The sequence below is a fragment of the Dysidea avara genome, chromosome 5 (genome assembly GCF_963678975.1).
Source record: "Dysidea avara chromosome 5, odDysAvar1.4, whole genome shotgun sequence".
In the NCBI taxonomy this organism is placed as follows: domain Eukaryota; kingdom Metazoa; phylum Porifera; class Demospongiae; order Dictyoceratida; family Dysideidae; genus Dysidea; species Dysidea avara.
This window is the reverse complement of record NC_089276.1, coordinates 24871670-24899063: the sequence shown is the minus strand read 5'-3', so window position 1 is coordinate 24899063 and position 27394 is coordinate 24871670. Positions and strand designations below refer to the sequence as shown.

Sequence of the window (27394 nt, the reverse complement as noted above, 5' to 3'; positions counted from 1 at the left end):
TGACAGCAAGTAGACTACGCCATGGCTGATGAACTCAAACGTCTCGTACAATCTCGCCATGGATACCGAGCTCACCTCAAACGTTTGTTCACTACAACACTCGAGTTACTGGAACGATGTAACACTACAACACCAGAGGAGGAAGACCCAGACACACTTACTGAACTAATTTCACAGTTAAACAGGAAAAAGAGCATTCTAGCTGACTTGGACAAGGAAATCGCAACTCGTATTAATGAAGAAGAACTAGAATCAGAGGTGCTAGAATCAGAAGAACTCCAATCTGAGATATCGAGAGTTACTATGAAAGGGAAACGTCTGCAAAGACGCCTCGAAGCACTGGGCACTTCTGCAATCCCACAGAGTAAGAATCCGATTTCTCCTACTGGCACCACAGAACCTGTAGCAACACTCTCATCTGCTAAGAAGGACTCCACAGAGACTGTAAGCACTATACCTCTCTCTGACACAACGCACTCGGCAGTGAGGTCAACAGAGACCATAGCAGATACCAGTGCTCCTCCCCCTACTTCACCTGCTCTACAGCATGACACACATATAGTCAACACTACTGTGCAGTTACCACGGCTTGATTTACTTACCTTCTCTGGTAACGCACTGGAATGGCAGACGTTCAGGGATGGATTTGAGGCTGCAGTACACAACAACTCTGCTATCTCTGGAGTTCAGAAGTTGAACTATTTAAGATCGTTACTCCGTGGTGAAGCTTCACAAGTAGTTGCTGGATTTGCCTTAACAAGTGACAACTATGAGCACTCATTGGTACTCCTCAAGGATCGTTATGGTAGCTCACATAAATTAATTGCAGCTCACATGCAGGCATTCATAAACTTACCTAGCCCCTCCAACACACTCAGTGGCCTACAACAATTCCATGATACTGTTGAAAGACACAGACGCAGTCTCTCAACACTGGGCAAATCTGCTGATTCCTATGAAGACATACTGGTGCCCACCATTTTGAACAAATTACCACCTATGACGAGAAAGAATATGGCAAGGGAACATGACACTGATGAATGGAACCTTACTGATTTGCAACACGCCATTAAGAAGGAGGTGAGAGTGTTCGAAGCAGAGCTCATGACTGGTCATTCCCCTCATGGTAGTTATCCCACTGCAGCATTCTATGCTGGTGCAGGCAAGACAACCAACAAAGGTGCAGGACGATCTAGTACACCATCTCAACGCACCTGTGTTTTCTGCAAGGGATCTCACTCCCCTATGGATTGCCAGACACTAGCAAGCACCCAAGCACGTAAGGAGTTCGTTACTGAAAAGAGTCTCTGCTTTAACTGCCTAGGAAAGCACAAAGTCAGTGCCTGTACTTCAAGGTATCGCTGCCGTAAGTGCCATCGTAAGCACCATACAAGCCTTTGTGTTGAGGCCAGTCCGAAGAAGCAGGAAACCTCTGAACCTAACCCTGTCACCACTGAAACTATCCTAGCTACCACCGAGGCATCTTTGAGTACAATTGTTTCTCAATCAACAACTACAGCATCGTTTCATCTGGCAGGCAATACCACTTGTCTATTGAAGACCGCAGTAGCCAACATCTCATCCAGAGGTACACATGTCCAGTCAAACATTCTCTTTGATGAGGGGTCCCAGCGCTCCTTCCTTACCAAGGGAATAGCAGACTGCCTACAAGTGCAGCCACATGACACTGTGGAACTTTCACTGTCCACGTTTGGTACTGGAACTAGTAGCATTACCAAGTTGGACGTTGCTACAATTAACCTCCATGGTATTTCTGGTCAGGTGATTCCGCTAACTGTTCTTATTGTTCCCACGATTGCTGCACCAATACACACTGTGGACCACAAGGCAATTGTCAATCTCCCTTACCTAGCTGGGCTACAATTGGCGCATCCAATCTCCTCAGATGAACAATTCTCCATCACCCTGCTCATTGGAGCTGACCAGTACTGGAACATAGTGGAGGACCATGTCATCAGAGGCAATGGACCCACAGCTGTGGGATCCAAGCTTGGCTATCTACTCTCAGGCCCGTTGGAGACAACCACTCAAGGGAAGATAGTTGCTAACACATTTCATGTGGCGACCCAACCAACTCCCAACCTGGAACAGTTCTGGTCTGTAGAATCAGTGGGAATCACTCCTAAAGATGAACTCACCAACAGTTTCCTGGATACGTATATTACCAATCATGTGGAGCGTCTGTCTGATGGTTCATACAGTGCTCGATTCCCGTGGAAGGATAGCCACCCACCTCTTCTCACTAATTTTTCCACCTGTGCCCACCGCACTAGAGCACTGGCCCGCAAGTTGGCACTAACCCCTCCTTTACTTAACAAGTACAGTGAGATTCTAGTGGATCAGGAACGCCGCGGCTTTATTGAGAGAGTACAACACATAACCAATTCTGTGAGATGCCATTATATTCCACACCATCCTGTTCACAAAGAATCATCGACTACTCCGATCCGTATAGTTTATGATTGCAGCTGCCATCAAGCAAGAGACCAACCCAGTCTGAATGACTGTCTACTCACAGGTGAACCCCAACTAAATGATTTGTGCTGTATCCTTCTGCAATTCCGGAGTCATCCTGTTGGAGTTTGCACAGACATAGAGAAGGCATTTCTGCACATCTCTCTACATGAAGACGATAGAGACTACACTAGATTTCTCTGGCTGAGTGATCCACAGAACCCAGAAAGTGAGTTGGTAACATACAGATTCAAGGTAGTCCTATTTGGTGCCGTATGTTCACCCTTCATGTTGAATGCTGCTTTACACTGCCATTTGTCTCAGTACAGATCTCCCACTGCACAGAACATGCTTGCCAATCTGTATGTGGATAACATAGTGTCCGGGTGCCAATCAGAATCAGAGGCTGTCTCATACTACAATGATGCTCACTCCATAATGAAGGATGTCAACTTGAATTTGAGGAGCTGGGCCTCTAATAGCCCCCAACTCACAGAGCAAGCATCTAAGGACAAGATAGTGGATGCCAACAACCCAGTCAATGTTCTAGGGCTACAGTGAGATACACAGACAGACACACTATCTCTCATGTCCAAGTCACCGATTCCTAGTGTAACCTCACTTGTCACGAAGAGAGAAGTCTTGAGAGAATCATGTAAGATCTTCGACCCACTAGGATTGTTATCCCCAGTGACCATTAGAACCAAGACCTTTATGCAGTCATTATGGCAACGCAATGTGGACTGGGACGAGCCATTATCTGATGAGGACCAGAAACAGTGGTTAAACATAGCAGAGAACATCCAAGAAGCCAAGAGTGTACAGATCCCAAGACAATACTCCCCTACAGTGAGTGCCTCCAAGCAACCTGATAGGCTCCATGTATTTGCTGATGCCAGTCTCACAGCCTATGGAGCAGTGGCCTTCATATGTAGAGGCAGTAACACTTCCTTCATCATGGCAAAGTCCAGAGTTGCCCCCCTCAAGCCACTCACTCTACCAAAACTTGAATTGATGGGTGCAGTTATAGCAGCACGATTATGCAGTTTTATATTACAAGCTCTTACCACTCTCAACCTCTCCATTCAGCTTTGGTCAGACAGCCAAATCGCCCTTCATTGGATTATGGGACAGAAATCGAACAACGTCTTTGTGGCTCATCGGGTCACTCAGATTCTTGAACTCTCAGGATCAGAAAGCTGGAGATACTGTCCAACACAGGACAATCCTGCAGATTTGCTTACCAGAGGAATCTCCTCCTCACAACTGAAGTCGTCGACGTTGTGGATCCATGGGCCCCAATGGCTACCTTCTGAAAATAGTTGGCCTGTTTGGCAATCTTCACCCAACATTGAAATGCAAGCATTGGCTGTAACTGCGACCACCTTCAACCCAACCACCCTTCAAAGGAGTGCAGGTACCATACATATTCACCACATTATTGGCATATCTAATTACAGCACACTATCCAGGCTTTTGGGAGTCACAGCTTATCTTTGCAGATTTATCACCAACTGTAGGAAGCAACCACAGGGGAGGCTAACTGGTCCACTAACACCATTAGAGCTACATCATGCCCTGGTCACATGGGTGAACAATGCCAAGAAGAAATGTATTCCAAGGAGACTGCAAGCCTCACCTCTCCATCATCAACTGCTAAGAGACTTCCACTTGTTAGGCAACTCCGTCTATTTTTGGATGAAGATCACATGCTTCGTTGTGGTGGCAGAATACATAACGCCCCCCTCAGCAAAACAGCTAAGTTTCCACTTCTACTCCCACCCAAACACACCTTAACATCACTTGTCATTCACAGTGTGCATTTACAATTGTTTCATGCTGGGACTAATACTACTCTAACAGCTATACGGCAGAGATTCTGGATCCCCACTGCTAGACAACGGATCAAATCACTACTACGTCATTGTGTAATTTGTCGTAAACACAGTGGAAAGCCATATGCTGTCCCAGACCCTCCACCCCTACCAGAGATCCGCACACGTGAGTCAGATCCTTTCTCCATTACTGAAATAGACTTTACTGGGGCACTGTATGTACGGAACTCCAGCACAGAATCCAAAGTGTATGTTTGCCTGTTTACATGTGCCACAACCTGGGCAATCCACCTTGAAATTGTGACAGACCTGAGTGTGGAGACATTTTTTCTAGCGTTTAGGAGATTTGCCAGTCGTAGATCCTTACCACAGATCCTTGTGTCAGACAATGCTTCCACTTATACAGCAGCAGCAGAAGAGCTACAACGACTCCTACTGTCAGACCATCTTGCAGACATGCTAGGGAGACAAGGGGTTCAGTGGCGCTTCATACCAAAGCGTGCTCCCTGGTATGGCGGCTGGTGGGAGCGTCTCATTGGACTCACTAAGATGGCTCTGAAGAAAGTGCTTGGAAGATCAAGGGTCACCTTAGCAGTCCTTCAAACGCTGATAGTGGAGGTAGAGGCTATTCTGAACGACCGACCCCTGACATACGTTTCCTGTGAATTAAATGACCTTGAACCACTGACTCCATCACAACTGCTGCATGGACGCCGTATTGTGTCTCTTCCTCATGAACAGGTGACAGAACAAGACATAGATGATCCTACCTTTGGTGACTACTCAGAAGTGAATCAAAGAGCACGCTTACAAGCAGCTCTTCTTAGTCAATTTTGGTCACGTTGGAGACATGAGTATCTCACCTCTCTCAGAGAACACCATAGAGCTTCTGGGAATAATGTTCAACAGATTAAGCAAGGTGACATTGTACTGGTACATGATGACAGCCCAAGGATCTCATGGAAATTAGCGGTGATTGAAGACTTACTACGGGGGAATGATGGACTGGTACGAGCTGCCAACATCAGAACTGCTCAGGGTAAAACCAACCGCCCTATCGCCAGGCTGATACCACTGGAAGTATCCACCAATTCATTGTCAAATGACAGTACTTGTGTTAAGGATGTATCCACCCAGAGTGCAGCTAACAGTGATCCAAGTAACAATGCAACCAGAGAGGCTGAGTGTCCCAAACGAAGAGCTGCAGAACGTGGTAGAGATAAAGTCAGGACCTGGATCAAGGAACTTGGCGGCCCCCCCGAAGATGTCATGGACTGACTAAGTAACTTAGCGTAGTGCAGTGTATAGGTTATTATTAGTTAAGTACGCTATATTTAGAATGTATGATGTAATGTCATGCACGTGCTTATAATGAATAAGATGGCGTCGTAGTGTAGTTCCTCGCTGGCTTGATTGTACAGTCTGTATCCGTCGAAGCTGAAGTGATCCTACCGTGGTTAAGTCTGACAACCGGCTACTACATTATACTATCACCGCTACCCTACATATACATCAAACTCAGTAATTACTGAATCCAACAATACACTGGTTAGCCAGTCTACTAGCAGTGAGCGCCCACTGGTTGCGCGGATGCACCAGTCTGGAGCCAGTATGAATGACCCTGGGTGCACCAGAGCGAGGTTGATGATGCACTAAACCTGAATGGGGAGCATCAATTAGAAGACAATAACCGAAACAAGGTGGGTCCGTCTGACTTTGATCCAGAGCAGTATACAGCCGACGATGAATAGACCTTTGTAGCTCAGTCGGCCATTACCAATTATACAGAGAAACACTTCAGGCAAACACTAGATAAAGTAAGCAGACCCAGGATGCACAAGGACTCAAGGAGCATCCAGTTCCAAACACGCCAGCGACCAAAGCGCCCGAGGTTGATGGGTTTATTACTGACTACCTGAAGGGCAGTTTTCCCGCAGAGCTAATGAAGGTGCAATCTGCACTATTGAAGGTGTGTGGGTCAATGGCGTACATGTGGGCAGAGTTGATAGATAACGGCCTGCTCAGTGATCCCAATGTGACAGTGAATGTTCATGATGTTCTTAATGTGGTCCAGCATACAATTGTGTTGCTGGGGAATGCGAATGAGTTGTTTTCCCAGTTTCGGCACTCCAAGATTTTGGCTGCTGTCGACACATCGCTTGTGAAGTATGCACAGAAGCCCCAACCAGAGAGTGGGGAGTTTCTGTTTGGATTGGAATTTACTAAGTATCTAAAAGATGAAGTGGAGACCGATTCTTCACTTGCAGAAGTGGTGTCCTTATCACAGCACTTCCATCCCTACAGAAACAACACTCTTACTCACCAGTCTACCATTGGTAGAACTAAGAACCAGTTTTTTTGATGGGGCCTTGAAAGGAAGTGGGGGCCTCAGCAGGGCAATTACCAGACCCCATCGAATTACCCATCACACCACCTGTCAAGAGGCGGTTCATCTTACAGATCCAGGGGACGGAACCAACCTTTCTTAGCTCAACCAAAGAGATTTTAGACCAACTACCTGTACCTCAGCCAAAGGAGCCGTTACTCTCGTTAGGACTGGACGTAGAGCTGGTGGAACTGCATGCATGCACACGAGTTGGTGGCAGACTGGCCCAGTTTGTTCACAATTGGGGACCTTTGGGTTATGCCAACTGTTCAAGGCTATCAGCTACCTCTGAATCATTGACCTCAACACAGTGTGGCTCCACGCATGCAGCTAGATAAGGAACAGTCACAAGCCTTAAAGGCCGAGGTGAGAAGTCTAGAGGAAAAAGGAGCTGTAGTACAGTATCTGTCTACAAGGGTCGAGTACATTTAGTCAGCCCCCTTTTTGTGGTACCAAAAAGTGGAGGCGGTTGGTGCCCGATAATCGACTTGAGGACTCTGAACCAGTACCTCAGTCCACCCCATTTCAAAATGGAGGGGCTATACATGGTACCCAATGTAGTAAAGCAGGATTCTTTCATGGCCAAAGTCGATTTGAAAGATACTTATTTAACAGTGCCAGTCTGTTGCCTTTTGGCATTCCAAAACGAAAGCAAGGAGTTCCTCCAATTCCAGACACTTTCATTTGGACTCTGCACCGCTCCATATGTGTTTTCAAAGTTGACAAAACAAAGCCAGCAATTCAGTTTTTACGACAGATAGGCATCCATATTATCATCTACCTAGACAAAATGTTGCTGGTATCACCAACAGAGAGGTCACTAGTTCAAGATCTCTCAACAGTTATTTGGCATTTCTCCTGCCTTGGGTTCATGGTAAACACAGCAAAGACTACAGTGGTCCCATTCAAAGAGTTAAGAGTTCCTGGGATTCATCTTGAACACCAAATCAATGACTGTAGGTCTTTCCACAGCCAAAATGAAGGGTATTCAGTCGGATGTGGCCAAGATATTGCAGAACCAGAAAATTGGTTTCAAGATTCTTTCCCAACTTTTGGGCAAGTTAGTTGCAACAAAGCCAGCAGTACTGGTGGCCCCATTACATTATCGTGCTCTTCAGCACTTGAAGATATCTATGATGAGACTGGCACAGAAGGAAGCTGCAATTCTGCCAGAAGCCTGGAAAGACTTGATGTGGTGGGACAGGCAGTTGCCAATGCATCACTGCTCTCCCATAGTTCAGAGGGAAGCAACAGTAATCATAGAATCCAATGCTTCATTGAAAGGTTGGGGTGCCAACTGCAGTGGATTGAGAGCAGGTGGAGTCTGGACAGCAACCGAGGCACAATGCCATATCAACTTTCTCAAGTTAAAGGCAGCCTTCCTAGCGGTCCAGAGTTTTCTGAAACAACAATCGAGAATCAGTATACTGCTGCGGCTAGACAACCGCACAGCAATAGTGTATTTGAATCACATGGGGGGCCTTCTCTGATCCCTCTATGTTGTCTAGCACTCGAGATATGGGAGTGGTGTCTAGCACGAGAAATGATGATTCGGGCAGAATACTAGCCAGGAGTGGAGAACATAGCTGCAGATTGGGAGTTGCGGCACCACAACGACAGCAGCAACTGGCAGTTATCACCAACAGTCTTTGATGCAGTGAATCAATTACTGGGCCCCTTGATGCAGTGAATCAATTACTGGGCCCCTTCTCCATAGACCTGTTCACATCCAGGATCAACCATCAATTGCCAACATATTGCAGTTGGAAACCAGATTCGGGCGCAATATCAGTAGATGCATTTTCAATATCATGGCGGGATGAGTTTCCATATTTGTTCCCACCATTTTGCCTGATTGGCAGAACATTATTGAAGATTCAGAGGGAGTCAGTGGAACAAACTTGTCTGATTGCCCCAGCATGGCTGTGGTATTCTCAGCTGCTAACAATGTTGACAGATTACCCCATTCTGCTCCCTCAATACCCAGAATTGCTCCTGAGTCCAGACCAGAAGCCTCATCCCTTGCTGCTCAAGGAGAAGCTATTCCTGACCACGTGGCCTGTCTCAGGCAAGGTTACGAGATGCAGGGATTTTCAGGAAGAGTTGCAGAACTCCTCATGCAATCTTGGAGAAGTGCCACTAACTCCTCATACAATTCAGCCTGGCGTAAGTGGCATCGCTGGTGTGCTGGGCGAAACTGTAATCCCACTTCAACACCTATAAGTAATATCCTCCAGTTTTTGGATGAACAATTTGACACAGGGCTGCAATATCGCTCGGTGAATACACTAAGATCAGCAATATCCACAACGCACACTAACATTGATGGGATGGCTGTGGGTCGCCATCCACTAGTTTCACGGCTATTGAAAGGCATGTTTAATGTGCGCCCCCCATTGCCACATTACTCTCATTCATGGGATGTGTGAGTAGTAGTCAACTTTTTAGGTCGTTACAAATCCGTGGATCTTACCACCTTGAAGCTAGCAAAGAAAACAGTCACTTTACTAGCGTTAGTGAATGCAGACAGATGTTCATACTTGATCGTGAACATGTGCAATGGACAGCATTTGGTGTGGAATTTACAGTTCACCTTACTAAAACTAGACGGTCTGGTCCACCCAGAAAGGTTTTCTATTCGAGGTTCGCAGATAACAGTGAACTTTGTCCAGTTACTGTTCTGCGAATGTACATAGACAAGACTGCAGAGAAAGCAATAACAGTTGGTAGCCCCAAACCTGTGTTCTTGATGTCTAGGAAGCCATTCAGAAGGGCCAAACCAAGTACTATAGGTCACTGGATCAAAGATGTCCTCCACATGGCTGGAGTTGATACAGAGGTGTTCTCAGCCCACCCTACAAGTGCCAGTACTTCCTGGGCAGCATCAAAAGGCATCCCAATTAATGATATTTTGAAAGCTGCTAACTGGTCATTTCAAACAACATTTGAGCAGTATTATTTTCGTCCTACCACTTCAGCTACATGTACATATGCAAGGACAATCCTCCAATCAACTGCTGAAATCAGGTACAATATGGGATCATGTTTTAGACAAATGTATGTTGGATCAGATTCAGGTGACTTTGAACCTACCATTAGTTAGTGCTGTACCTTGTATCCGGAACCTCGAAGTACATTTTACTAATTTCCTGAGGACAAGGTCCATAAAGGGAGATATAATTGTATGAGGAAGTGAAGGATACAAGGTACAGCACTATCTCTCCCTAAGTTTGTGAATGTTTTCCCACCCAATGACAGGCCTGTGTCCTTTGTATTTTGTAATGATGACCATGACTGTGATGATAACTCAGATCTCTAGCTGGAAGGTTTTGTGATTGGTGTTTGTTGATACATCTCATGTTTCCGTATCGTACAGTATATCAGTGTGATCTCATGATAAACAACATAATTGTTAGGTCATTGTATGTTTATTGATTCTGGTTGTAATTCTATTTCTCCATACCATTTCTGTGATTATATTATGTGTCTATATAGAGCTGATACACTATACAGTGTATGTATATAGTAAATCTTATGTATCTGTCAACTTCTTCACGCTCGCAACTCAAACAGGCGGTTAACGGAAGTGAGGTCATTCTATTTATAGTTGTTTTTCTTTTTTGCTTTAAAATGCTGTCTAGCAACGAAATCTTGAGGCAATACCATTAGTTAGTGCTGTACCTTGTATCCTTCACCTTCTCATATAATTATAACTCCCTTTATGGACCTTGTCCTCAGGGAATTAGTAAATTAAGGTAATAAACGCTATAGCATTTAACCAAGTAAATACAGTATATACTGTACTAACAGATGTGAGGGCATCCATCAAATTCTGTTGATCTGACATTGTTTGCAGTAGCTGTCCACGTAACAACATTTCTCCTTCCAACTGATGCCCGCTCTAAACAATTAACATACAGTATATAAATATTGTTATGGTATCACTATAGTATTATAGTAGTATATATTGACAAATGGTAAATTCAAAGTTTGTCTTTTTAACATACAGTTTATTATGTCCTGTTACAAGGATGATGTCATAGTTATTACAATGAGTCCAAAGTCAAGCCAAGGACGAGTGTCATAACAATGATATCATCTGGGTAAGTCCCAAATCATGGGAGTTTACGAATATTCAAGCAGTAGGTTTCTGTTTGAGTTCCTGTCAGTGTACTCAAGATTTCAAGCTAATTGTGTAAAGATTTAACTTTGTAGCTACTAGAGAGGTACCTATAAGCAGTGATGGACAATTTTATGAAGCAGCAGTTTCCAGGTACAATTCGCCTTTGTTTGGGTTGGTGGAGTGGTGTTGTGTAGTGAAAAAGACTGGAATATTATTTTGAGATGGAACCAAAGAATATTGGAAGAAATCGGTTCTTGACCATAATTACTGCTAAGTCTCATCGTCAGAGCAAAAATCAATACAGACTGTATCCTGACAATGTTGACATTGGTAGCCAATGCATTTTAGTAGCTAATTTGTAAGGATTAAACATTTTATTTTAAGATTTTGCAAGTGTACAGGTATGTAAGATTGTAAGTACTGTAATAGTGTTTACTTTTGCTATTTCCTCCATTGGTAAACATTCGTAGTTGTTATGATGCCATGACTACAGGTAGTATGAGTGGCTCCGTAACAGGGTGATAAGCTAGTTATCAATGGGTGATAAATAACTTAATGCACAGTAGCAGAGCTGCTTTGTCTAGCTGTATGGTATTTATTGCCCAGCGCAGCACTTTGACACTCTCACACACTGGGATTAAAACGACTATACATACAACTGCACGTACCTCATTAATGAAATGCACAAGTTTGTTTATCACAGTAGGAAGTACAGTGCACAATCCTGACGCTGTTAACTACATAAAGTACAGTACAAGAACACAATTTAATGGTAATGTCAGGCCTAACATATCAATTATCTATTCATTACCATCTCAGTTGCACAAAGTGAAACCTCGGTTATATAAACCCCAACGTAACTCAGGAAATAATGGTAAAAGTGTTTAGATAAGTGAACTATTCGGATAACTGAGGCCCATACATTGGTTGGAGGTTTTTTTTTCCTTTCTTTGGCCCATTTTTTTTTGTTTCACTGCATGGTTTAAAGTCTTAAAGTCTCCAATTTCTGTTTAATAGGTTAGGTAATCCAGCACACAAGTTGCCGTCAGACCTTCATACTGTAAAGCTTTAATAATATACAAAACACTCTAATAGAACATACACACGTACTCAAAATACTCTAATAGGACAGTCATTTGCAATTTCGGATTAAGAAATGGTATGGATAACTGAGGGTTTACTGCACTTTGTTTTCATATTAAATACAATAGTTTTACAGTGGAACCTCGATTATCCGAACTAATTGGAGGGGGAGGGTGTTCGGATAATAGAAAGTACGTAAGATCGAATATCCATACATTTATATACTGAGCTTTGCTCAACTACTCTAATAAAACATACACTTTTTGACAAAATACCCTAATTGAGCAGTCGATTTGGTGTTCGGATAATCGAGAGTTCGGATAATCAGTGTTCGGATAATCGAGGTTCCACTGTATACCCTTTTGCACTTAAGGGTTGAAAACATCTGATATTTAAACATGCACTGGACAGCAACTTCCACATACTTACATGTGTAGGGATAGGGTAAGCGTTAACAGAATCCTTGACATATAGAGGTACATACAGTACAGTGTACAATGTAAGAAGTGATGAATGATACTGTGTTTTCCAAGTTCTAACTCAAGCTATGCTTCTGAAACTTTAGTGGCCATAACTACTTTGTCTACAGAGCTGGTACAAAGGTCAATGGATCTGCCACATGATGTGGCAATGACACCACAAGGTCAACTAGAACACCCCATGCCATCCAGCTCCATATTGCTATTTTCATGCCTCATGTATAAACAACTGTAAAGTTGGTGATAGCATCCTCATATTTTTTAAATTTAAAATAGTCCTCGTAAAACTAGCAAATGAGGATACTGGGTTGAAGCACCACATTTCAGATACTTTTCCCCGTAATTTGGCTGCGAAAGGACTAATTAATTAATAACAAACATGTGAATGCATTTTTTCATAACACAATTAAATTTTGTCTGACCATGGTAATGGGGTACCGCTTTATCATTAAGTGTGCACATCTGGTAGTATACAATATGAATGAGTACAAGAAGAAAGGCAAAATGTCCAGCACACCACTACACCATACACTGATTAAAAAGGAAAAAAATGGCACCTAAAAGTTGAAAAAAATTCACTGTGAGCCACTACACCTTGGGAAGATGACCCAATCCCCAACTATACACGGACTTGGTCATAGATACTGGGGACAGCCAGTGTGACACCACATGGCTTACATGCAGACTTGATTAGAGGCTTTGCTAGTGACTTGGCCTAACTAACATACCAGAAGAAAGCTGTTTGGATAATAGCTGCTCTTGATCTCAAGATTATGCAAGCACTACCCGCAGGTCTCCTACAGTAGGTGGTCTCCTTCAGCCAGTCTGGTCCATTAACCAGGGTTGTATTTTTAGTGTTACTGTATTTGAACATAATCACAATGTACATACTGTACAGTGGTCTCTCCACTATCTGTCTATTAATTATCCTCCATAACAGAAGGAATGACTGTTCTATTAGAGTATTTCATCTAAGGTGTGCATTGAACATAATCACAATGTACATACAGTGGTCCCTCCACTATCTGTCTATTAATTATCCTCCATAACAGAAGGAATGACTGTTCTATTAGAGTATTTCATCTAAGGTGTGCATTCTATTATAGTAATTGAACAGGGCTCTGCATAAAAACGAATGGGTTTCATTTATTCGAACTTTGCACTCAGGACCCAAATGTGGGGACCACTGCTATTAAAAAAGAGAGATAGAGGGATGTCAGCTGTGATTTTCTCATGCCACTGGGTTAATAAGCCAATGCTGTAATGCAGGGGTGTACCTAGGATTATTCAAAGGGAATTTCCACTGGAGAGTAGAATCAGAATGTACTGTAGGGTCTGGGGGTGCAAGCTTCCAGAAGATTTAATTTTGCAGATTGTCAAATGCCAGTAGTCTGATATGAGTGCTAAACACAGTAAAACAAACTACTGAAGGTCACTAGTGAGGTCCTGAAATTCCTAGCAAGCTATTTAAGTGTACCCATGGAATAGTGCTGCAGATGCTGTTTTTCACACTAAGCAACTGTAGAATAGTGCTACATGTGATGACAGTTCTATTAGAGTACTTCACTGAATGCTCTATTAGAGTATCTCAATCTTTAGCCATAATATTGTTTTGGGGAGTTGCTTGGGGAAGGAGGCTGTGCCCCCACAGATCATCAATGTAATGATGTAGATTGATGTACTTGTGATGATATTGTGTTTGCTAACAAATAAGATCAGCAGCAACACACTTACATACCTGAGCTTTTCTTGCTACTGACAATTTCAATAGGGCTTTCCTGAAACCCCTGGAAACCCCCCTCGGCATGCCCATGCTGTAATGACTGAACAATTAGGCCTACAATACAATTAAAGCAGAAATTTTATATTTCTATTATAGGATTACATCTGCATTCATGTATGGTGGAATGTGAGTTGGTATAATTTTACTTGCCCTCTTTATATAGACCACCATCTTATATGCCTACATTACTATGTCAGCTTTTACTAGCTTAAAAATTTTATTTTTAGAATTAATGGTACATTGGTGCTATGTCTCAACTCTTCATGGAAATAGTGTATCTATGTACGTACTACTAGTAGTACAGAAGTATTACAAAATGAAGTCAAACAGATTAGCAGCTAACTATTATGAAGTGATAGAACAAAGTAAGAAAATAGGGTAACATCATAAAGTGTGGGCAAATAGTTATATGGCAATGGGTGCCCCAACTATTTTAATGCATATTGTACAACGATCAAGTGTCAGTGATTTACTGTATTTTGTTTGCCAGCTTTTTTCTAAGAAAATGATATTTGAATGATTAATGTACATGTACAATCACCAGTAAATCCCTACCACTGCTTTACAAATTTTATCTACAATTTATCATTATATCCTATTCTATTTCAAAAGGCTCAGTCTCTCATATCAACTGTGTTTGACCAGTTTTCTCTTTAGAACAGTTATGTTTACAGCTCTTATTCAATTTAAAAATATATATATATATACAGTGTATAATCCCACAATTAAACCCACTAATCAACCTTTTTCTTAGCTTGAACACATGTGACAGCTCAAGAACGACGTGGACTACTTCAGCAATGACTGACACCAACACGGCACTTCAGAAACTGACCAAGCAGTTACAATCACTGCAGGACGACGTATGCTCACTTAAACAGCAGAAATCAAAGAAGAAGAGGAAATTGTCTCGTCGCTCCAGGAGCCGTGAGAGATGTCTCACCATTATCAAAGCAGAACCAGATCTAACAGCCCTCAGAGAGGACGAAGATCCTGCTCTAGGAGTAGAGCATATTCTCCCCGTGTCTCCCATTCCTGGAGCAGATCTCCCTCTCAGAGTAGAGGATCACCACGCCCTCAGCATAGAGAAATTGGTTCATCACACTCTCAAGTAAGACATGCTCTCAGAGTAGAGCATCACCCTGCTCTTGGAGTAGAGGAAGTGGTTCACCTTCATGCTCTTGGAGTAAAGAAGGCCATAAGCATGACGGCAAAATTGCAATCCTGGAGCAGGAGTTACTTGTGATCATGGAGCAGGGGTCATTCATGTTCCCAGTGTGGAACAAAACATTCATATCTTGTTCTCGGAGCAGAACACCTACCCCTGTAGCCCTGTGAGCAAGACCAGAGACTGGGAAGATCTGTCAGACAACCCAGACTACGAACAACAGCTAGTCTCTGGTGCTGCCAAGACTGCCCCACTTACCAGACTGGTGGAAGTCTCAGAGGAGACAGTACCCCTCTTGAAAGAAAAAGTGCTCTAAAATGCTGACCATCTGAAAACTAGAAATGCCTATGCTCTCCTTCAAGTTCTAGCCACAAAGACAGCAGTACTTGATACCTATAAGAAGCTGGAGGTTTCCCAGAATGTAAAAGGCATCGGATAGAGAGCTAGGATTGATTCAAAGTGCTCCATGGAACCCCTCCCTCACTGCTATTGTTGAGGCTGACACCAAAGGTGATAATGTGATCCAAAAATAGCTGTTAATGCAGCAAAGGTAGCCAATGCAGTATGCCAAAATCAATCATTTGAGGAGGACCAAGATAATCTCCCAAATGAACAAGGCTCTCCTCCCCTTAACAGAATGAGATCCCACTTCCTTGGCCACAAGGACAGCAGCAGCAAACCACACTTTTTCAAAATGTTCTTCCCGACAGTGGGAGGGCTACCAGTATGGTCAGAAGTCAAGGAAGTGGGGTGGAGGGGGAGAGGGCAAGGATTCAGACATCCCACACAAGGGCAGAGACCCCAGTGGAACAAATGAATGTATTAACACATACAGTTGTTCAAAACTTTTGGATAATAGATTTCAAAAGTAAGTTGCAAAATCACCTAGCATGACTAGGTATAATCCCCCCCACCCCCCAAAAAAAAGTAAGCTATCCCAGCAGGAATTACCAGCAAAACTGGTTGAAGGACCGTTGGGTCCTATATATAATCCAGGGTTATCTGATAAACGTCTCCTCAAGTCCACAATAACTTGTAACACCATTGTCCTCAGCATTCTGTGAAACAGACTCATCTGATTTCAGAGGAAGTCACCGAACTACTACAGAAGGGGGCAATAGGGAAGATAGTACCTGCAAAGCAACCAGGGTTTACTCAAACCTCTTTCTTGTTTCCAAGAAGGGTGGAGGGAAACGCCCAGTAGTCAATCTCAAAGCTTTAAACAACTTTGTGAACAAGGAACACTTCAAAATGGAGGGTATTCATACATTGAAAGACCTCCTGAGACAGGGGGACTGGCTAGCCAAAATAGATCTAAAGGTCACCTTTTTCTCAATTCCCATTCATCTAAACCACAAAATTCCTCAGGTTCAATTTCAAAGAGAAGACCTACCAATTCAATTTCCCTTCCTTTCGGCCCCAAGGGTGTTTATAAAAACTCAGAGAGGGGTGTACAGTTAATAACCTACAGTACACCTGTACATCAACAACATCTTAATTCTGGCGGAGTCCAGGGACTTGATCCTAGATCACGTGACCGGAATGCGGTACCTTCTAGAATGTCTGGGATTCATTATGAACACCAAGAAATCCGTACTGAACCCAGCTCAGGTAATACAATTCTTGGGTCTGTCTGCAGATGGAGGTCTGGCTTCCTCCAATCAAAATCAAACAAATTCAAGCGGAGGCTCACAAGTTAGCAAGGGGAAAAAAACAATCTCAGCCTGCATGCTCGCACAACTACTGGATGCTACAAATTGTGTCCTTTCTACAGGGCCCGTTTTATCGTTACCTGCAAATGGCACTAACAAACACACTGGAGCAGAGCTCCCAATGCTACAAAGCACAAGTCCCGCTAATACAAGAGTGTCTGGAGGAGCTGGGAAACAACAATGTGCAGGTGGACTGGCATAATCCTCATCATACTGAAACCGAGGCCCATGCCTCTTTTCCCTCAGTTAGCCATATGATACATCTCAGGCATACAGTAAGTTCCAAAGCTGGAACCTTTCAGAAGAAGCTACAGCACTCCTGCTCAAGTCATGGAGGGCCAAAACAAACAAGTCATACAACTCACTGTTTGGAAAATGGCATAGCTGGTGTGTTGAACGGAGTTTCAATCCATTTTTGGACCTGTAACCAATGTCGCCAATTTCTTGGCATAACTATATGCAGAGGGGTACCAAATACATTTCAATTAACTCCTATAGGGTCTGAAATCTCATCAGTGCATGAGAAAGTAGATGTAATTTGGGGCAATATCCAGACTACTGAAGGGTATACCCTTTGCAATCAGCAGATTTATCTCAGCTACTGTAGACTTGACAAGAAGAGAACACAGGGGTGTGTGCTTCTATCCTAATGTGTTAGCTAAGCAAGGTTCACAGCTAGCTCATTTCTTTTTCCTGCCTTACCAGGAAACCCTACATTGTTCCCAGTAATGACTCTTAAAGGCACATGAGCAAACCCATCCATGGTGATGAGACCAGGTTGTTAATTTCCTTCATCAAGCTATACAAAGCTGTGACTTCCAGTTCATTTGCTCACTGGCTTAAAGCTGTATTGACTGCAGTTCGGACAGACACTGCAATATTTTCAGCACACTCCACCACAGGAGCATCTTCCTCTGCAGCTACATACAGTAGGGGCCATTAAAAAGTTTACACTCTGTTTGATTTTAACAATAGTTAATACAATAGTGAAACATTGTCGATTTTAACAAAACACTTATGTAATTTACCATAACAGTCTGTATTTGCTAATAATGATTTGAACTATTTAACTCTTACAACTGTTAAAACAATAGTTTTAACAATTTGTATTGTTAAAACAATAATTTTAACAAATCCTATTGTTAAAACAATTTGTTAAAACAATATTTTTAACAATCTGTATTGTTAAACCAATCATTTTAACAAATCATATTGTTAAAACAATAATTTTAACAATTTGTGATGTGTTATTTACTGCATATCTGTGGCTTTGTTAAAAAGATAGTTCCATTAAACTAATTGTTCTTTTATAACCATTCAAATGGTTTAACTACTGTTAAAACCAAACAAAGTGTAAACTTTTTAATGGCCCCTACTGTATGTTGGCATTACTACCAATGACATTCATAAGGCAGCTAATTCGAGTTCTGAGTTGGTATTTCAAATTTTTTACTATAAACCATCTGACAATCCATCATATGGTAGAGCAGTTTTGTCCAATTCAATTACAAACAACACTGTTGATAAGAGAGACTGGGCGTTCTGAAATATAATTCATATACAGCTCAGACCACTTCGAAGTGGTTGCATGCTATTTAGAATTGTATGAAGAAGGTGAAGTTGAACATATCAACGGTCTCACCCACCCACCCTTGTAGGCCTTATCAAGCTAATCAAAGGTCAATTGGTGGGTTCGATTGTGAGATTATATTATTTTAAAAACTGAATGACAACTGTAAACATACATGTAGCTGTTCTAAAGAGAAAACTGGTCAACGGTGCACCGTTAATATGTTCATCTTGTGATCTCAACGAAATGTTAAACCCATGTTGAATTCAATAAATAAAAATTCCTGCTGACTTGCAGGTGACTTGCAATAGTACTTGGAAATAGAATTCTAATTTCTTTACCTCTACCTCATCGCATGACTTCTCATAAAGGGATAACCATTACTCATATACCACTAGGAACCCACTAAAATTGCTTGCCTGACATACTGTATACAGTAACAGATACAAATGTCTATATTTTGCAACATACGTACATCAGCTCTATGCTCTGGTGGGATTCCTTTAGCAGCAGATCTTCCTGGCTTATTTTCAAGTCTTTTTAATTCTGTGTCCAAATCAGTTAAGGCCTGAAAACACCCTTATATGACACAACACAATTTACGGCAGCTGTAAATTACTTGCACAACATTGCTAAATCCATTCTGATTTATGCCTGGAACCTGGATAATAGAGAAAGTACACATAGCCTGTGTGTAGCTTGGTAAGATATCTTAGCTTGATATATATAACCTTACTGTCCTATTTCTACATACATATGTAACAAGCTGTGAAAAGAGGGTACAGCATTCAAGGGTTATGACATCAAGGTGTCAACCATGCTGCAATTTCTTGCATGATTGACACCTTCGATGTCATAACCCTTGAATGCTGTACCCTCTTTTCACAGCTTGTTAAGCAGCAGAGGAAGGAGGAAGTGCTTTAGGCATCAAATTATTATGTTAATTGCATTGTTTTGTTTGAAATGTCACATGAACATAAAATAGTCACTAGTGCAATAAATTTTAAAAATGAAGTAGGGTTTTCTGTGATAAAAGTAGAGAAACAAGAGATATGAATGATGGTACAGTTGCTACACTGTACGATCATTTGTATCTCTTGTTTCATTGCTGAAACCCTACTTCAATTTTAAATTAATTTGAATTACACTAGTTTGTTAATTTTTAGCTACGTGTGGCTGTGACTGCTTTATTAAAGTATTTTGGTCTTGGCTCCACAACAGATTTAATATAAGGAGTAGTTGCCTTGTCTTTTTTTCTACAGGAAAACTGCAGCTACAGTAGATCATTAAGGGAAATGATTGCTCTGATCATTAAGGGAATGGCAGTATGTTCTGATTGTTCAAGAACGTGGTTGCCATGTGACTGCTTTATAAGTGCAGCTACATGTATCTATTCCGTCTAACAGTAGCTTAAGTGCTTCAAATAGTTTTGTGGTGTTGATAATAAGAAAAATTAATACAGTAGTTGTACCATAGTACATTATTTCACATGAAGAAGACAACCATGAAATTGAAGATAAAAGAAAAGCAAAGAGGCAGACTCATTGGAACCACAAAAGACACATGCCAGAACCACAAAAGGAACATGCCAGATGTGAATTTGTTATTGTGGTGCAAAATGGTGGCGGTGTACTGCTTCATTTGGTTCCTAGCCTTGTAACTGTGGTCACAGGCTGGTAGGCAGACCAAATATTGGGATATGGTGATTTTTTTTGAAATTCAAATTTTGACCACCTGTAAAATTAATGTTTACTTGTTTTTAATGCTGGATTTGAAAATGAATAACAGTTGTACTATCCAGATATACAAAATAAAATCTTTTCAGCTATCCTATAGATATTGACATCATAAAAACATTCTACATTTGTGACCGGATTTCATATAACCCGGCTTCCACACACACAAAATCAAACTTCTGTTTTTACCAGAAATGGATTGCTGGTCTAATACACTGTCATATTCCACTCTGTGTTTCCTTCAGGACTGGCAAGTCTGGTTTCTGCAGCAGCTTTCTTCCGACCCTGTCAAAGCCACAAGTGGAAGATTGGCGCCACTAAATGGCCATGGCTTTGTTGTAATGGTGTGTAGTGAACTGGGGCTTCACAGAGAACTTGCCAATAGTGTTCTCGGTCAATTTGGAGTGATTTGAGGGCCATGGAGGGTCCAAGCTTGGCTTCTGAATTCCATTCGTCTTCTTGCTCTATTTTATACTCCTATATTAAGCCCAGCCACCACCCCTATTACTACCACCTGTGATATTCAGTGTTGGGAGTAACGCGCTACTTATGTAACGCGTTACGTAATATTATTACTTTTGTGGTAACAAAGTAATATAACGAAATACGCTATAAAAACAGGTAATATAACGCAAGCTACTTTACTTACAAATGTAACGCGTTACCTAAGTAATATAGTTACTGTAACGAGTCTAATATACGTAATATTATTACTACAAGTAACGAAGTTACTAATCTCGTTAGTTATCCTCTGAGTAATGCCTAGCCACAGCGAAGTAACGAGGCCTACTGAATGAAGCTTATTCACCAGCTTCTTACATATAAACCAAAATTTGCATATTGTCCAACAGCGCAATCATGTCACGTGATAAGGTGGTAGTTTCACACGTGACAGCTTAAGGCTGTGGATACAAAGTAATATAATATGTAATATTATTACAGTTACTTTATTTTATGGGTAATATGTAACTGTAACTAAATAGTTCAGTTGCAAGTAATATGTAATATGTAACTAGTTACTTTTACAAAGTAACTTGCCCAACACTGGTGATATTATTACTGTACCCGCTTGAAAAAACTGCCCAAAACAGGGCATATTTTGGGTATCAGAAATTTATACACCCACACAGTGATAGCTAGTAAATAGAGTACAGATTTTGTTTGCACAGCTGTAGGTACTGGGAAGTTACAGGGGTACTACACAATGATTACTTAAAATCGCCATATCTCTTAACAAAGCTTTGTACGTCGAAGCCAGGTTTTGTCAAATCCAGTCACATTTTATCATAAACATGCTAGTACTTCAGAATAAGAAGCAAATACACCATTTGTATCACTATGAAAATTAAAGTTTGCGGTAAATGTGGAAGCTATGTACCAATGAAATTTAACAAAATCAAAAATTATGCTGATGGTTTCAGATTAATAACCCGATAGTAACTTGATAATTCACAGTACAACTGGATATCCAGATAATACAGATATGATCTCTGTTTCAGCCCTAATTTACACTAAGACTGTTCTGTAAATGCAATTTTCGTTGCATATCATATTTGTGACCATCTCAGCAAAGCCCACTTAGTCTACACAATTTCTTTTTATTGATTCAGCATTATCTACAGTGTCCACGGATACCAAAGTTTCAGCACATTATTGTATGAGTAATTACAGTAGTAAGATATCAATTGGTAAAATCCCTGAAAATAAATTACATGTGCTTAAATTCATAGCCCCCATAACTTCTGTTTGCAATGGTCTACAAACTTAAAATGCTAACCATCAACTGTAAAACTGACCAAGGTATAGTTTTAGCCCTGTAGTCATATACACATACAGTACAAGTATGAAGACCGTTTTAAATGAAGAAATGATGACAATTTTATATACTGTACAGCTGTATGTCCACAGCATCGTAAACAAACACATGACACGTATACCATTGGGACTTACAGAAAGATGTATGTTGTATTAAAACTATCCATGAGCAGGCAAAAAAGGTGGTGTATTGGATTAATTGTTTTGAGACATGCTTCTCTGAGTACAGAGGGGTGTAACTTGTGTATTTTTGTTATTTTTGTCTTTGTAGCATCACCGATATTATTATTTTCTTTTAAAAGTAAAGCTTGAGCGAACTACAGTAGGTGACTAGGCCAAGATGATCACAATTCTATGATGGTTTTTAATGGCAACATTTTGGGGAGGTCCATTCATTTTAGGGGAAACAATTAATCAGTACTGCTTGATGCAAACCAGAGAATGAAGAGTATCACTAGATATTGGACTATGCTTTTGGTGTGTAGATTTTTGCAATAGTGCTGATAAATCTGAAGAAAAACTATTTCGTGCATAGCAAGTAAGTATGTACATTCTAACAAACAGCCCAATCCCTCCTCTGGTCAAACAATAATGAAATCAATTGACATTAACATCATTGTAGTCATTTCATACCACTAGTTTTGAAAACCATTTCATCATGAAACATTGTAGAGGGGACCCTGGGGTTACTAGTGATACACCAATACCACATTTTCACTAGAGCATAAATGAATGTGCTGCATTCGTTCAATTACACTTGAGACACTAGAAAGTAATGAGAGGTGGTTGTACACAAAGCCATTAGGTGTCTGACAAGTTAAGTAGCTCGTGTCCCACAAGTGACCATGCCCACTGATAATCGCGAAGTAGTACAGTTGGGACAAGCTGTAAAGGAAGAACATTCGTGAGTTATCTACTGCTGTAAGGCAAAACAGCAGCTACATCTTGTTGTGTGCTTTCTCCTGCTATTAAACAGACGAATAATAGTGTCAACACGAGAAATTCCATTTGTCAAAGGGAGCCAGAACGACGACTATTGTTTAATGAATTAAGCTACACTGTACAATCAGAGATGGGGTAACGTGTTATGTAATATACATGTTTATTACAATTCACGATTCTGAGTAATATAACGCGTTACTTTTGGAAATGCAGTAGTATAACTTTAAGTTACTATTGGAAACTATAATTCATTACTAGTAACGAAAAGTAAAATTATTATGTAACAAAGAGCTAGAATCGAAAAGTAATGAGTAACTTCGCCACGATGTAACAAGTGATACTACAAGTAACGATGAACAAGTCACGCACTATAAATGGATTTTACTACCAATTATCCATTCTACTATTAATTAATCACCTTAATCCATTAACATTTCATCTATAATGGTGCTCAGGTGTTGCATGTACGCGAGACCAACATGCATCACGTGACTGCATGTGGTTTGTATGTTAACTTTAACTTAGCTGTCTTAATAAAAAAGTAACTTAGCATGAATATACATTAGTAACTTACACTGTAATATGTATTTGTAGCTAAGTTAGTAACTTAATATGTAATATTATTATGTCACTCTTTATTCTAAGTAATACTGTATGTAACTATAGTACGTTCGCATTGAGCTGAATCCTGGGTTGTTGATTAAGAAGCCATACAAGATCAAAGGCTTTAAACATAATGTTCATGACGCATTTATCCGTAAGCCCATGTTACGGACGTGCACTTAATTGTTGAGAATATGGCGTCCAGTGCACCGTCAGCGAGTGCAGAGCGAAACCCTCTTGGAAAGCAGTTAAACAGCCAAACTAAGTATCTATACTTATGAAACTATAGGAGTACTTTAACCCTTAAACGCGCATGCGAATTTACGAAATATTGCACTGAAATCGCAAGGGCCATTTAAGTGGCCCTCCATATTTGGCACAGAGGTGCGCGCGCTAGGATTACGTGATCGTGAAACGGTTTAGTGCAACGGAAAGCCACGTTTCTGGGCTTTAATTCGAGCTCAAGAACTTTGTGCTGTGATTAAAGATAAGCGAGATAAGGATGAAAACACTGTTATTGATCAACTTTTCTATAGCGACACCGACGATGACTGGAACAACTCGGACGAAGAGGACTCTTTTGTCCATGGAGAAGACTCTTTTGTCGTTGATAGGCTTACCAGGGAACAAGACGGTAAAATGGCGGACAGATGAATCGGTCCTATCACTTCGCCTGCCATTATAGATGATTATGGCGATGTGGAAGAAAATGATCGTGAGGAAGAGTTCAGTAACGACGAAGAAGACATCGAGGAAGAAACAAACAATGATTATGAAGGTATAATGCTTTTCACATGTTTTATAACTTCAGTCCTGCTTCTTCTAATAGCTGATGTAAGATATTGTGAAGGTCATGATGAGTCAAGCCATCCTGGACCATCTGGGCTACATAGTGGAGTGAGTGACGGTGGGATGGGTAGCCTGGAAACTGAATACCCCTGTAGTGGTTCTCCTGTGGCCTACCATGGCTCTCCTGTTAGTTCTTCTTCTCCACATGTCCCATTTTCACCTAGTGATAGAGGCAGGGACTACTCACCATCTCCATCTGATCCTTTGTCTGGTAGAAATAGAGGGAGAGGTAGAGGAAGGGGTAGGGGAACTGTGTCTACAATGGATCTTGTGCCTAGTCGAGGTAGGAGGAAAGGTACTGGTAGGGGTAGAGGTACCGGTAGGGGTAGGGATTTGGCTATCGAAAATGCTTATACTCTAGAGTGCTGTTTCACACCTGTGAATGATCATAGACCATCAAAAGCTTTAGGGAGCAACTGGCTACTAAACTTTTATGTCAACATAGCTCACGCCAGCATGGAGGACGTCAATCACAGGCTCTTCCTCCTCAATCGCCTGCGAGGCTTGAGGAACGCCATTTCATAGAGAACCTTGGGACTGACGGTGACTGTGCAGTGTGTTCTGACCGGAAGACACATAGAAAACGTACTAAGTATGGCTGCGTAAATTGTGGAATGGTTCATTTGTGCCTTGAAAATTGTTTTAAGATATACCACACCAAGGAAAACTATAAATAAATAAGGGGTGTATGCTATTTACTGTGTCTTAGACTTTTTACAGGTTCAGCCGATGTATATAGTTTAGATGTGTTGACAGTATTATCTGTTTAGTTATGTACAGAGCTGTTTGTAATTCAGGTTTTTCCACGATTGTGGTTTTTTTCTCTGAAATCACTTGGATCGGTGGTTTCTAAATGAGGCAAACCCTTTACTAAGTAAAGATCCCAGCTCTTTAGTGTATATATTTCATGTACATTTTATGTTTGAAAAGTTTTTCAAATTCTAATGCTAATAATACTTTGTTTGATGAACAGTGCATGATAAAATGGATTGCTGTTGGTATTTGATTGACCAGTCACCAGAATACGTCTTGGCAGCACGTTGAAACGCCACAGTGATTGTGTTGGAGTTCTTTGTTACATGCCTACAGGGTAAAAATAATTATGAGAATACGACAATTTTTTTCAATTCACAACTACCTGAGAGTTGTAGCTATGTCAATGGAATTTCACCACCTTGTATCAAGGGTACCACCCTTTCTAAACACCAAGTGTTGAGGCGAATGGACAGAGGAGCTGCCTACCATGATGATTATTTCCAAATGATGCGCGTATTGCTGTGGATAAATGGAGAAGTATTATTGATAAAAACATAATAATAATATTGGATAAACCCCAGGTTATCCACCGTCTGTGTACCAAGTTACAAGCTGATACATCAAGGATTTTCACAGATACAGTCGTGTAAAGACGTGCGGTTACTTCGCAGAATTGTGTGAATACCACAAGTTTTTTCTAAAATTCATAAATACCTGAGAGTTGCAGCTATGTCAATGGAATTTCACCACCTTGTATCAAGGGTACAACTCTTTCTCGACACCAAGTAGTGAGGCGAATCGCCAACGGAGCCACCTACCATGACGGTTATTTCCAAGTTATGCGCATATTACTTCGGATAAATAGAGAAGCATTAATGATAAACAATTGATAGTCACGATGGGTAAACCCCAGGGTATCCACCATCTGTGTACCAAGTTTCAAGTTGATACGTCGAGGATTTTCAGAGATACAGCCTTGTAAAGACGCGCGATTATTTTCGCGAAAGTAAGCATAAACTTTCGTGCGTTTTCGGTGTAATAAATAATAGGGCCATTATAATGGCCTTTGCGCGTTTAAGGGTTAAGCAAGAAGCGAAGAAATGTAAAATTTCTATCAACATCACGGAGAGAATCTGGAAGGCCACCGGTATTGTATGTAATGCCTTCTTTGCTGGGTTTTGGCGTACATTACGCCACGCAGGGATTTCAAGGACATCCATTGTAAGAGTTAGAATGGAGCACTGCAAGAAAGGCGGTTTATCTATGCCAAGAAAAGGTACAAAAAGCACTTTGCACAAGCCCGCTCAATTGTAATCATCAGGTACAAATGTTCACGAGTCCATGTTGATGCAGACAGTTTTGACCGAGATGCCATCAGACAAGATCCATTCATTGTACGGAAGGAAGGAAGGAAATTTATCGCTCTCAAAGATTCGGCAAGTTAAAATTTGAACCCTGGAACTTTGTCACATACTTCGTCTTAAGTCAAACTTAAGAACGATGGTGTTTTCTCTGGGGGTAGAACATACTGTAGCTTTAAAGAGTGTTGAGTGATATGGGATTTAAGTACAAGAAGATTAATGACAAGAGGTTAGCATTGAAACTGTTTGTGCTTTAATGTCACTACACATAAATGCAGGGTATGCTATGAGCAGCCCTGCATAGTCCATCAGCATCATAAATATTAAAGACGAACGAAGTGCAACAGAACTGAAGGAAGACCAGTTGAGTATTTAGATGAAACTTTGGTAATGAAGAACTTCTAGAGCAATTCCTCATCCAAATCAGCAGTGATAGTGAAGATGGTGATGGTGGTATTAATGAATCTTCCACTAGCAGAACGGGTCAAGTCTTCTTCTGGGCTTACTTCATCTGATGTAAGATTGTTTGATATTTGCAGCATTGGTGTTACAACTTGATTTTGTTTCCCAGGAGTCATCAGGTAGCTGGGATTAAACTCTGTGAAGCACATGAAAATAGAGATGAAGTGTACTGTAAGTGTGTGCACTTTAATAAAAAAATATCATTGCTTTATTGTGCTAGCAGAAATTGAACATACCATCCCTTGTATATTTTATC

General features: G+C 41.2%; 3 protein-coding genes across 7 annotated transcripts in view; 2 read left to right on the top strand and 1 right to left on the bottom strand.

Annotated features, from left to right (window-relative positions):
- Window positions 1-27394, bottom strand: part of LOC136257021 (spindle and centriole-associated protein 1-like) — an 88292-nt gene that overhangs the window by 5192 nt on the left and 55706 nt on the right. For 4 of the 5 annotated variants that reach the window (XM_066050119.1, XM_066050118.1, XM_066050116.1 and 1 more), the window contains 4 exons: window positions 19234-19275; window positions 19090-19182; window positions 11488-11556; window positions 10505-10597 (listed from right to left, as the gene is read on the bottom strand). In XM_066050119.1, coding sequence (XP_065906191.1) covers window positions 10505-10597; window positions 11488-11556; window positions 19090-19182; window positions 19234-19275 — 297 coding nt within the window. The remainder of the gene's footprint in view (window positions 1-10504; window positions 10598-11487; window positions 11557-19089; window positions 19183-19233; window positions 19276-27394) is intronic. The other variant, XM_066050117.1, reaches the window with a different exon arrangement.
- Window positions 22-2956, top strand: LOC136256454 (uncharacterized). The gene is made up of 2 exons (XM_066049413.1): window positions 22-2704; window positions 2805-2956. The coding sequence occupies exons 1-2, from the start codon at window positions 22-24 to the stop codon at window positions 2852-2854; spliced, it is 2733 nt and encodes a 910-aa protein (XP_065905485.1). The 3' UTR covers window positions 2855-2956.
- On the top strand, window positions 23905-25212 carry LOC136256453 (uncharacterized). The gene is made up of 4 exons (XM_066049412.1): window positions 23905-23925; window positions 24134-24344; window positions 24396-24488; window positions 24540-25212. The coding sequence occupies exons 1-4, from the start codon at window positions 23905-23907 to the stop codon at window positions 25082-25084; spliced, it is 870 nt and encodes a 289-aa protein (XP_065905484.1). The 3' UTR covers window positions 25085-25212.